This window comes from Stegastes partitus, unplaced genomic scaffold, assembly GCF_000690725.1.
Source record: "Stegastes partitus isolate 25-593 unplaced genomic scaffold, Stegastes_partitus-1.0.2 Scaffold1972, whole genome shotgun sequence".
NCBI lineage: Eukaryota > Metazoa > Chordata > Actinopteri > Pomacentridae > Stegastes > Stegastes partitus.
The window spans coordinates 22,518-36,230 of NW_007579703.1; the positions used below are offsets into that span (position 1 = coordinate 22,518).

The 13,713-nt window shown below is 37.4% G+C and overlaps 1 protein-coding gene across 1 annotated transcript; it reads left to right on the forward strand.

The window, feature by feature from the left end:
• The first annotated feature begins 1,265 nt into the window (after positions 1-1,265).
• Positions 1,266-12,034, forward strand: oclna (occludin a). Its single transcript, XM_008303290.1, has 9 exons — positions 1,266-1,314; positions 1,873-1,961; positions 3,128-3,800; positions 3,889-4,056; positions 6,967-7,094; positions 8,050-8,232; positions 9,429-9,600; positions 9,815-9,856; positions 11,358-12,034. Exons 2-9 carry the CDS (start codon positions 1,912-1,914, stop codon positions 11,454-11,456), a joined length of 1,515 nt encoding a protein of 504 aa, XP_008301512.1. The 5' UTR covers positions 1,266-1,314; positions 1,873-1,911; the 3' UTR covers positions 11,457-12,034.
• Positions 12,035-13,713: the final 1,679 nt, after the last annotated feature.

Genomic DNA, 13,713 nt, shown 5'->3' on the forward strand with positions numbered 1-13,713 from the left:
GATATTAATGTCTGACACAGACTTTTTCTTGGGGATGAGTTGTTTACATTATTTTATTTATCTTGTAATGTACAGAAACATAAAATTGAGAAGATATAGTAAAAGGTTTATCTGACAATAATTCATACTTATATGAAACAATAATATAAGAATAAATGATTTTTAACCTGCAGCCAGTTGGTAGCAGAAAAGTGAAGATCATAGCTTATTAAAATAATTGCAATCTGACATGTTTGTGTTATTGTTGATGTAATTCTATTGAAGAATAAAACGTTTTTTCTTACATAATTTACTAGTATTTTATTTGTTTATTTTGCTCATTTTAAATTGTGTTGTATATTTTTTATCTTTGTCATGTAAAGTATCATCATATATGTCATGAACATTTTTGGTTTTGTTTGCATTTTGTTCTTTGTTCTTTTACTGGTAGGTCCCTGAATTTAAAGTGTATTGTGAGTCTCTAGGTTAGGGTTTACTAAATAAAGTTTTTTATTATTATCTTTACCTTTTTTTTACACCTAGATTTTGCCTTTTTTGTAATTTTGTAATTATATTTTTAAAACTGTATTTTTTGTTACATTTTTTATTTTTAAAAATTTCGATTTTTACATTTACATTACATTTTTACATTTTATTTAGATTTAATTTTATTTATTGACATTTGTTTTTTTTATTTAAACATTTTTTCTTAATTCTCCTTTTTTGTGTTTGTTTTTTTTAACACTATTTTGATTTTATTTTAAGTTTCTGAATTTTCCCCTGTTTTTCTCATTTTTTTTCTCTTTCTTTCTTTTTTCAGTTCAACACACATGAAATCATTTGTCAATGTTTTTCCAAAAGTTTAAAAAATAAAATGTGCAAATAACTCACTGGAGGTTTAAAAAAAAAAAAAAAAAGCTTAATATAAAACATAAATTTAATGACATTTATATTTCTGCCTTGTCACAATAACATTAATTACATGTATTCATTTGTTTTTATATTGTTTGTTTATGCTTTCATCATTCAGGGTGATTTATTTACTTCTGCTGCTGCACTTTGGCTCTCTGTGACTCTGCTCCTCTGACCCATAGACTGTATAAGAATCTTTATCTTTCTTATACAGTCTATACTCTGACCTCCTGAATCGCGTCCAGGTATCTGCCTGCAGAGCCGTAGCCAGGACGACCTGTCAGCTTGTGTAATGTGACACCTGTGAGGGGGCGGGGCCAAGCTGTCTGAGGGCACGCCTCCTTTAGGTGTGGTCTCAACTGTTTTTATCAGCGGCTGCAGTTTCAGTTGAAGCGTTTCAGGTGAGGAGCCTTACAGCGACAGGTGAGTGGGAAGGACTCCCTTTGGAGCATTTTCTTCTTTTATTTTAAGTCTCTATTAACTGCTACAGAGAAACACGTTTTTGTTGGACACTGCTTTAAATCAGTCTCCTTATTATCAGTATCTGTGCTGCTGCTTTGAGCTAAAGCTGTGTTAAACTGATGGATTGTTATTTATTAAAGAGCTGTCACTAGTTTGAATATCCTAATTGTAATTTTGTTGATAAGAAACAGGAACATTTGTGGTTTGTAGCTGTGATATATTAATATAAAGTGATGGTTCAAGTGTAGCACTGAAAATGTCTGTAAAATCACTCAGGATGTGTGTGTTTAAAACAGAGCTGCACAAATTCATTAATTATTTCATTTGTTGATTGAGAGAAAATTATTTAAATGGAAAAATGCCAACTATCCACCTGTTAGTGCTTCTCAAATGAAAGGTGTTGCTGGGTTGTTTTTTTCTTAAACTCCATGTCAAAGTAAACTCAGCATGTTTCAGTGAATTCTGATTAAAGGACAGTGAAAATAATTGATCTGTTCTAATTGTGGAATTTTCTTGTAGTTTGTTTTTACAGATCAGAAGTCAGTGGATCCAGCAGTCATGTCGTCGAGGCCCAACGGGAGTCCTCCTCCCTATGAGTCAGAGGGATAGTGAGTATCTGTGATATTCAGCACTTGATTTCCTGCAATTGATCATGTTATCAGCTTCAGATATTCACAGAGGAGGTCAGCATGGACTATTCCAGCTCAATTCAACCAGTTGTTTAAATGTCTCTCCCTCAAATTAAATATAGAATTCATATCTTCCTTGTGGAACATGTGTCAGTATGATGGCGAAATATTAGAGCCGTGGACGGATTATTTATCTAGCTGCAGCCACTTTTACAGAGGTGTGTTGAGAAGGTGCAGTGGTTAATGGAGCTACTTAAAACAGTATTTTGCTCATGAGAACAGATATTAGTTTAGTATCTTTCATTGAATTTTCTTTTCTGATACAAACACACAAAAATAAAATAAAATAGGGTTTTTTGCCAATGCCAAACATCCATTGCTCAACAATTACTACAAATATTCCAGTGATATTTGTCTTTGTGCTGCAAAAGAAACTTGTGAGGAGACTAAAAAATTTAAAATGTGTACATTAAATGTTGATGTTTCCTTTATTTGTGCGCCCAGCTGAGTTCTTTATGGGAGTTCCCACATTTAGCTTTATTATTGAAAATAAACTACATTTGACACTATTTTTAACCCTGGAGCATCTTTACAGACCAGGTTTAGTCAGAACCAAGCTCTGATCATTTACTTCAAGGCTTGATATATGGATCTGTAAAGAACTAACTGACTTTGAATGATGTATATATTAATATTATATTAAATAGTGAATTAACTTCTTTGAATGTCAGACACTAAAACTGCCTTTTAAAAATCTTGTCAACTTATTATTTTTTTATGTTAAATTTAAAATGGTCTTCTAGAAGTATTTAACCATTTAAGTTGCCTGAAAAACTCTTAAAATGTGTATTTTTGCAATTATTTTAAATTTGGGGGGGGATTTTTTGGAAATATTAAAACATTTCGGTCTTATAATTTCAACAGATAAGCAGTGTTTTTTAATCCATGTAGACATTTGGTGCTCTGGTTGCATTGGTCCTCCTCATCTGCTACCTGCATCTCTATGCGCTATACAGATAATATTGAATTGAATTGAATTGAATTTAAGGAATAAAACGTGATCTTTTTGTCTTTATTTTTTTTGGCTTCCATACTTGTTTTTTTGTCCAGTTCATTAAAGAATGTGTTTTTTCATCTGTTTACAGTCAGGGCCCTCCACAGCCGGCCTATTCTTACTACCCAGATGATGAGTTCCAGCATTTCTACCGCTGGACGTCTCCCCCAGGCATCCTCAAAATCATGGCCATCATCGTCATTGTGCTGTGCGTGGCCATATTTGCCTGTGTGGCCTCCACGCTGGCTTGGGACACTCAGGGAGGCCTTGGAGGCTTTGGGGGCATCGGGGGCGGCTATGGTGGGGCTTATGGTGGCGGCTATGGCGGCAGCTATGGTGGAACCTATGGTGGTGGATATGGCAGCTTTGGAGGTGGCGGCTTCGGAGCTGGAAACAACTATGGCTACGGTGGCATCGGAGGGAACTACAATGACCCACGTTCAGGCAAAGGGTTCATGATTGCCATGGCCGCCATCGTCTTCATCTTCGCCCTGGTTGTCTTCATCATCATCGTGTCCCACCAGAGCCTGTCGGAGAGCAGGAGGTTCTACCTGGCTGTGGTGATCATCTGTGCCATCCTGGCGCTGCTCATGCTGATAGCCTCCATAGTGTACCTGATGGCAGTGAACCCCATGGCTCAGTCCTCTGGGTCAGCCTACGGCAGCCAGATCGCCGGTCTGTGTGCTCAGTACCAACAACCGCAGACAACAGGAGTGTTCGTCAATCAGTACCTCTACCACTACTGTGTGGTGGAGCCGCAGGAGGTGAACACTTTTTGAGTTTACGTAGTTCTACCGGTTTCTCTCTGGAAGCTTGGTTGTGTTGGTAACTCTGTGTTTTAACTCTCTTCAGGCCATTGCTGTGGTGTTTGGCTTCTTGGTCACCGCCGCTCTCCTCATCATGCTCGTCTTCGCCCTGAAGACTCGCCAGAAAATCAGAAACTACGGCAAGAGCAACATTTTGTGGAAGAAAGTGAAGGTGATCGACGACATGGCGCCACCTCAGGACGTGGAGGCGTGGGTGAGTGACAGCGTGACGTTTGATTGTTACAACTAAACCTCTGAGCCACAAGAAGGACACTTTCTCTCACTCTTTTTTCACTGTAATGTAAAGTCCCGCACCTTTATGACAACAATACAACCATGACTAGAAGGAGAGAGAGCTCAAAAATCTTTTCTCATCTTCTGTGCAGTCTGACACGGTGACAATGCAACAGATCATAAAGTAAAAGTTGAATTTCTTTGGTTTGTTGGTTTATAAAAATGTATGAAATTGGAATTAATATAGCCAACATTCTTCCAAGTGGCCACTAATACTGGAATAAAACAGTGGCTCACTGTGCCGTAGTTATTTACTTACACTTTGACAACCTATAAAAACTTAGTCTGCACATCAGCTAGAAAGATATTTCACCAAGCTGGATGTATTGTCCAAGAGCTTGTTGACAACTTGTTCCTCTTTATAATGTTTCTGAGGCATGCTGCATTTATTTTATTCTTCCAGTATGTTTTATTTTCCTCTCAGTCTCTCTTGTTGTCTCCTTTCTGCTCTGTGGAAACACTGCCTGAAGCTCACCAGGAGGGTGGTTCCGTTTATTTTTGGCAAATTTAGAAATAAGTCCTATAGAATAAAGGCATTTTCTAGGTATAAATGTTTCAGTTTTAAGCTTAGATTGGGTACATTTTCTTGATAGAACCAGGCGTGGATGGATTGATAGAAACTATTTGTTTTGATCACATTATGGTAAAAGTAGTTAAAAATACCAACCTATCTGGTTACATTTGTTCCAAAGTGAGGATTTTCTGCTTTTTTTCTGTCCTTGTAAGCTGAACATCATTGAGTTTTGCTTGGACAAAACTACAGCTGAAAAATGTTCAATTTTCTAACTAAATGATTTTATTCATTCCTTAATTCCTAAATCCAACCAACTCATGCCCCCAAAATATTTGCTTTACAATGACATAAAACAAAAAATCTTTGGTAAATAACAACTACAGAAGACACTGATCCTAACAGCTTGTCTGCGACACACCTTTTGTTTTCTGGTGCAGTAAAGCGAGTGTATCGGCTGAAGCGGTGGAACCAGTTTGGTGACAGTCACCTGTTTGTGAGTGGGGGAGGGGAGCAGTAATAAGCTCCTATCTATAGCAGCATGCTTGGTTTCAAGGTGTGGCACGCTCACGGATGACAGTTTCAGTCTTACCTCGCATAGTAAGAGGAATTCTTGGGCTTATTGCTGTCAGTGCGTCCAAGCATTTAAAAATAAGTATTTACATCTGGCGATGAATCATCCTTTCTGAAGCTATTCTCTAACCAAGAGAGTAGCGATGAGTAGGTGAGTCATTTTGTTGGAAGTCATCATGACATTCAGTCCTTGCAGCAGAGTTCCCTTCAGTGCAGCGAACAGGAAGAACAGGTCGGACTATAACTCGGAGCCATGAAGCCACCGGCGAGCAGCAAAAAACGGCACAACAGCAATTTGATACTGAGAACCAGAGGCATTTATTTTACTGCAGCTTGTGGGAACCTGCCTAGAAGTGCTGAGATGGTGCGACTGCACACATGTAGACTGATGTTTTGCTGTGTTCAGCTGGGTGTAGCTAAATTACCACACATACTTTCACAGGACAAGTTCATTCATGTGTGTCATACCAGAGTTGGTAGAGATCCAATGTGTCTGCTGGAAGGAGACACCCGTCAACAAACTTTACTATAGCTCACTAAAAAACATAAACTACAATGTGATTAAAAAAAAAAAAAAACATTTCAACACATACTGAAAGTACCAAAAGTACAAGAGCAGAACAATTTCAGACTTTAGCAACTCCAACAGGAGGATTTTTTGCTTTATGTCCTTTTAACCTGAAATTCTTTGAATTTTAAAGTGTTATTTGATAAAACTACAACTATTTGCAAACTTGACTTTTTCACTGTAATATAATATTTCACAGTAAATGACCACATTCAGTCTGATTCTTACAGTTGCAGCTTATGGTGTTTTATGGTTAGTTATTTTTAATTTAAGATTTTTGCTTAATTTCAACAGTTACAATGCTGTTACGGTGTCCTCTCAAACATGAATCTGCAATGATTTAATATTTTCACTGATGGCAAACTGAGTATTTATGAGTTTTGGACTGTACATCCTAAACAGTCAAAGTTAATAATTATTAATGCATTTAATGTTGCAGCTGGTAGAAGTGATGTAACTACTTTATATCAGCTGAATAACTTGTGAATTTGCTCTCAGGATCAATACAATTTTTGACATATTCTATAATGTTGTATCATCCATTTGTTAAACATGTTTTGTATTATTAAACTAAATTGCAAAATTATCAAATAATTGTAGTGGAGTAAAAATAATGACAAGATATGAGTAAAAGTCCTGAAAATGTTAAAACTATTATGTAAATGTACTTTTGTACTTGCACATCAAATCATCAATACTGATGCACTTATATGTAGAATGTAGAATTGACCAAGATGGAGCTACCTTTAAACTGTATGGGGCTGCAGCTAGTGATTTTTTTTGATTATGCGTTAATCTTTCGATTATTTGTCCACTAATTGATAATTTAGTTTATAAAAACTGAGAAAATGATCAGAAATGCCCATCACAGTTACCCAGAACTACATGACCAAAAGTATATGATAAATGGATAAAATCTAAATAAAACAACCGTGGAAAAAATACATGTTTGAAATTGTTAAAAGTAATGAATGAATGGTTGAATTTGTGGATAAAATGTTTAAATACAGCGCTAAAAATTACAGGTAAATGGTTAGAATTTTTAACCTGAAATAAACAGCTGTCCAACAGTAAAAAAAAATATACGTTACAATATTTAGCATTTTTAAACAATTTTTAATTGTATGTTATATATGTGTATATTTATACATTGCTAACCTGTGTTTTTCTGTCGGCAGGTGAACAATGTGTCTGCTGCCCCTGAGGAGGTTCCGATATCAGACTACCCTGAGAAGCTGAGGGGCTCCAGGAGCTACCTGGATGATGAAAGCAACTATGACAAACCTCCCTACAACTACACCCCTCCGTGAGTATACTGAGTAGTTTTTTTCCTTTATATTTGACTGTTTGCTGTAAAGACAATAAAGAGAAGTAAGGTGATATGGGTTAAATGTCCCCAGGTGTGGTCAGAATGAGGATGTTGGTATTTTTATGTGCTCATACTTGGGTAAAAATTACACCCCCTGTACGTATGTTGTAAATCTAAATTTAAATAATTACACCTATTTGCTACACCGTACCTCACCTCCCTATTTCCACTCCAACCACCCTGGCATGATGCCACCACCGTGCTTTTACAGACAACATGAACATGAGAAGACAACAGAACCCAGCTGATAAGAAAAGTTTCCATCCGTACAGTCTGTTTTCTCTGCTAAGAGAACAAAATAGAAAAGTGCTACGAGAGTCTGAGCAGAATGAGCTTTTACTCCACTTTCAGTACATCTTAGCTAAAAATAAATGAATTGGTCTATAAAATGTCAGAATACGGTGGAAAATGGACATGATGGTTATTATCACATTAAACAAAGTGAAGAAGCAAATCCTCACTCTGACAAAGCTGAAAACAGATTTACTGTGAATTTCTACTTAATAAATGATCCTCAGTAACTAATTCTAATATTTAAATAATGTAAACAATAGAGCTGTTTAAATTCCCGTCACCTTTAAAGCAGTTTCATGCATCACATGCGATTGCAACACTGAAACTATGTGACATACTTTTGTGCTGACAACGTGCTCATTCTATGACAGAAACAAGAAGTTATTGTTAACCTGTTTACTCATACACGATGAAGTGGAAGATCATAAATCAGGATGGCTGTGTTTTACTTCCTCCATCACATGAAATGTACTAAAGACTAGTGAAGTTTGGACCTGCTGAATATAATGAATTAGTTCCATTGGTATTATTTTTGCTATATGCACCAACTTTATCATGCATTTGAAATAACTGTTGTTAATTGTTGTCCATCACACAGGCCTGCAGATGAGGATGTGCCTTTGAGGAATGGGATTCCTTACAGCACTAACTCAGAGGTAGCAAGTTCTGCTGGACGGCCCAAAAAGAGGCGTGCAGGTCGGCCACGCCGTGCTGATGGACAGGACTACGACACCGACTATAACTCCTCTGGAGACGAGCTGGATGACAACGACTTTGACAGGTACAAAGGAGGGATGGTAATCAGAGTTGATTAATTGCAGTTGACAATTTCAATAAATAATTTAAAAAATGGATTGACGAAAGACAAGGGAATGCATGTGAGACAATATGTTGCAGACTAGCTGTAGTACCAGATCAGGTTGTGCCACTAAGTGGAGGTTCGTATTATGAAATAAGATGACGTTAGTGGTGTGTTTGCTGACCACCCATAAAACACCTCCCAGCTATCTGGCTGCAGTCATGTTATGAACGCTCAAAATGCTCAGAGTATAAATACATTTTAGAGGTGGCAGTAAAAACAGGCAGATTTCCTGGACTGATCAAGTTGCTGCATTTGCATTTATGTGCATCTGTTACAGCTGAGCAGCTGTTTCAGCAGCTGGACCGACATGAACTACAGTGAACACGTCACTCCGTTATGTAGATCAAGTATAAGGATTATTTTCATATCAAACTGCTGTAAAGAGTGGAATAACTTCACAGGTTATTCACTGTGGAAGCTTGTACCTCGTTTAAATAATTTGGACTTTCTTTGTGTCGCTGATGAATTGGTATTCACTGACGTTTAAGATTTGCATCCCTGGTTTTTGCTTAGTTGTAGAAAATAACTACAGAAGAACAACAATAGTGAAAAGTAAGATCAGAGGTTTCCTTAACTGCTCCATAGCAACACCTGAAATTCATTATCCATGTTGAATTATCTATTTTAGTATCCTGAAACTCCAGAAAAGTGTGAATGCTTAAATTAAATGTAGCAGAATTTCTGAGTTTTAAAATGTAGTAGTATGGATGTTGCCTTTATTCCCTTATCAGTTTGATGGTCTAGAGAACAAAATAATTCTTTAACCTGATTGTGCAGGACCCCCTGTGTTGTGGAGGCAAGTATAAATTATTTCTTTACTTGTGAAACAAGTTGCACATTAACCACAACTGAAGTCTGCATCACACAAATGTGCAAGTCTTGAAATTAGTAGCAACTTATACATGAAATTAGAAGTTTTAGGTGCTGCTGTTGTTTTGTAATTACCTGGAAGTGTCATCTTGGCACCATATGTCCAACAAAACTGTGCTACTTTTACATATTAACCACCTCAGCATTTCTTCTTCTAAGACTACGTTTAACATGTTGTTGTTGTTTTGTTTTGTTTTAACTGTAATTTGAATCTCTCCCTCTTTCCCTCCTGTTTTTCATTTCAGTGAATTCCCTCCAATAGCTAATGAGCAGGAACGCAACGACTACAAGCAGGTGTTCGACCGTGACCACCTGGAGTACAAGGACCTGCAGGCAGAGCTGGACGCCATCAACAAGGACCTGTCGGATGTCGACAGGGAGCTGGATCAGCTGGAGGAGGGAAGCCCACAGTACCTGGTGAGAGCCTGAAACGCTGTTTGATACAGATAGTTCCCTCAAGAACTGTTGGACAAAAAAAAAAAGTCTTTTCATGCAGGTTTTAAAAAAAATGACTTGGCAGAAGCAACAAAAGAAAGCCTGTACATCTGTCAAAATATTGATGTAATGTGAAATTTTCTAAGCCAAATTCAGTTTGAAATGTGTGTCTGAACAGTTATTTCTTCTTTGACAGGATGCTATGGATGAGTACAGCAGGATAAAGGCCATTAAAAAGGTATGTGGGATTATTTAATGGATCTACAGTCATTTTGAAAACGTTACCATCTACATTCAGCATTCATGCATGGCCTTCCACTTAGACACATTCTTATGAACACAATAACTGAAGATTGATACGAAGTCCAAACTTAATGCTTGTACCAACACCATATGGAGGAGTTGATAGACCAGATTTTAGTCACCTTTCTGCATAAATTTACACGTTGATGAGGCAAAGTAAGTGTCCCAGAAACTCTTTGAGTTAACACATTGAAGTTGGTGCTTGGTATGTAGCCTTTATTGGATGAAAAGTCTTTGCTTGTTAAAGTGCTACTTAGCTTAACTTTGAAAAAATGAAGCCATTTTCTACTGCAGGGACTTGCAGGCCGTTTCAGGTCAGCTCAAATCTTTATATGCTCCGACCACAAGAATCTTGTTGAAAAAGTACCTTTTCTGGGTTGGTGTTTCTGAGGGATCTTACCACATATTGGTTAAACTCAGAGAGGCCGTCTCTCAATGTTCTCCAGCAGGAGACCTCTCCTTTTTCTAACCTTCCTATATACAATGTAAAATTCACTAAATAGGAGCCTATGTGCTCTTAGAACTGGAGTTACGTCCTACTAGTTGTTGCTGTTTTGGTGTACTTGTTGTTGACGTTGTAGTTTAAGCTGTACAGCAGGGGTGTCGATTCCTGGTCCTTGAGGGCCACAATCCTGCATGTTTTAGATGTTTCCCTCTTCCAACACACCTGATTCACATGATCAGGATCATTATCAGGCTTCTGCAGAGCTTGATGATGAGCTGATCATTTGAATCAGGTGTGTTGGAAGAGGGAAACATCTAAAACATGCTGGATAGGGGCTCTCGAGGACCAGGATTCGACACCCCTGATGTACACAGTGATGGAAGCTGAAAGGCTTGATTAGGGGGCCATGTGGTCCTTCTGTGCAGCAGAAATAACCGGCCCTCTTCTGTGTTGTAGAATTTAACCGTTTCAACTACAGCATTACCTCCAAGTTTGCCAAAACAATGACAAATAGTAGTTTCAGGTTGTAAGTCTTGTTCTATAAGCATGTATTAAACAGAACAGCAGAGGTTTGTTATGCAAGCATATGTGGTTATTTTATGTTTTCTAAGGACTAAACTACTAGTTGATAAGAACACTGAGACGTCACCGAGATATGCAGGACAGTTATCAGAAATACTTACCCTTTAGTAGATATGTTTTATTCCCACAAAAACAAAAACATTGCAGGAGGTTCTAAAGGGCCAGTTCTTATAGTCTGAACATGCACAGAAGTTCAGGCCACCTTAAAACAACCCACAAACTCCTGCAGCTGAAAAACAACCCTAATGCTACATAACAGAAATAAGTTGATCTGATTCAATTTTGGTGTGTCTTGCTGCATAAAATTCCCTTTAATGAGGTAAAACTACCCCCAATGTGGGTATACATGTTTATTCTTCATCACAGGACCCAGTCAACTCATACATCTGTTTTTTATTTGTCCCCACAGTCCTCCGATTATCAGGTGAAGAAGCGCAGGAGTAAATATCTGAAGTCCAAACTGAACCATATCAAGAAGATGGTGGCGGATTACGACCGCAGAGCTTGAACAAAAAAAAGAAGATTTCGATGCCTGTCCAAGACGGGACAGAAGAGAATCGGTCAGGTTTGGCACTCACGGCATAACTGTAGAGGACGGAGCCACAATGATGGCATTGAAGCCATGACAGTCTGGTTGTTGGTACCTTAGCAGCACAGAAAACACGTATCCTGGCTTGTATTATGCCACTGTTTGTATTATGATTACCACCTGCTATAGGTATTGTTGTATTTATTTATTTTGCTTGATTGTATCTGAATATAAGTCGAGTAGCAGCGTTCTGCTACTAGACTGTGGAGTGAATACAAATTCATACATAATCCCAGTTTTTATAGGTGTTGCTCCCTTTGTACTGTCTTTTAATTGTCATTTTTTAATCCATTTTATTTTATTTTTTACAAACTTGTAAATATGTGGGATGTTTTTAGGAGTTTATGGAAGTAAGTTCACGTGTGTGTATTTAGGTGTTTTTCTTCATGGAGGGTTAAACCGACAGACACTTTGAGATGATTATGCATACGTAATGTACTTTGACAATGATTTGTAATGCATTTTTATTTTAATAAAATCATTGATGACACACTTTACAGCTTGAGTGAGAGACGTTTCTTAAAGAATGGCAACTGACAGCAGCTTTTAGCAAAACAAGTCTTGCGCTCAGCTACTGCCGATTCAAAGCCACTATGTGAGGAATTTTAAAGTGATTATAGTGTCTGTGAAATCATTCTGATGGTATATTTGTTGAAAAATGGTGTGTGTTACTGCCTTCCACAGTGACTTTCATTGGCCACTGGGATGCACCACCTTCATGAATTTCCTAGTTCTGAATATAATGACTTTAAAGCTGCACTGATTTAGCTTTTTATATTAAAGAATCATATAACTACACATAATTTAAAACATCTTGCCTAAAGTAACAGATTCATGGAGCTCGACATGGCTTTTAAGCATCTTTAAGCTCATTGTTTTGATTCTGAACCTTTAAATCCTATCTACTCTGCTTTCCAGAAAGAAGCTTTGATAAACTAATGGTAGCAATAAACAGCAGAACAAGTTTACAACTAGCTAGGAAAGAAAATGAAAGTACTGGCAGCCAGATGTTTTATAAGAGCCTGAAGATTTTAGCCATTGATGGAGATCAAAATGGAGCTTTGGAGTCAAAGCTGCTCTAACTGAGATTTATTTATGTTAAGGAATGAAATGACCACAGATAATCTAAAAAATTTGGCTCATTGTGATAAATCTAAGAGCTCTGAGTGACTTTTTGAGCTCATTCTTTTCATAATTCCAGTCTCCTCAACCTGATTTTCCAGAAAGAATTTCTGACAAACACAATCACATGTAGCCATAAACAGCAGACAGACAAAGTTAAAGACTAACTGGTAAAGAAAGTGGAACTTCTTAGCAGCTGAAGATGTAAGTATATTTCTCAGGCATTGGTTGAGATGAAAACTGAGCTAAAAGAAAAGTGAAACCGTTGGTAAAGGAACCTAAAAACATGAATTTAAAGCCAACGTCGCTCCACTGAGGTGCACTATGAAGCAAGGTCAACATAGGCAGGCTTTCTTTGTATTAGCCAACTCAACAAAACCTAAAACCCAACAAAGTGCTGTTGCTGCAGCTGTTCATGCTGTAAGTTAATATATTTATCTCCTACTTAGTGAATCTCATTACAGCTGCTAACTTCTAACATGACAGCTGCACATCAGAGCTCTGACACTTCATTCATTTAAACATGATATTGAAGAATCTCTGATGCTGACCCATAATGAAGGACACGAGGAAATCATCCTTTTTGACCAAATCAAAATGAGATTTTAGTTTTTGATGGAATATTCTCTGTTATAAATACCAATACAACGCTGAATCATCTAGTCTATGTTCTATTAGCTGCAGAACCAGAAGTGTAAAATGGGACCAAGAACAAAAACATATTTGTGCATTTCCTACATTACCAACTGAACGCATATAGGTTTCCATGATAATGCAACACATAGAGTTTGGCTTTGTTCAGTGGGATTCCTAGCATCCAGCTCAGTAGGTTTGCAGATGTAACATATTACCCCAATGAGATTCTGTATCAGTCAGAGGGAATTATCAGATGCGTCTTACAGCTGATTTAAATGTGAAACTCTGAACAAAGCCTCTTCCAGCAAATGTGAAACACTCTTGGCAGCAAATCAGGACCAAACATAAAAAGATTTTTTTGGCGTTCTCTACATCACCAACTAAATGGCAAAGCATACAATCTGCACTATTGCAACTT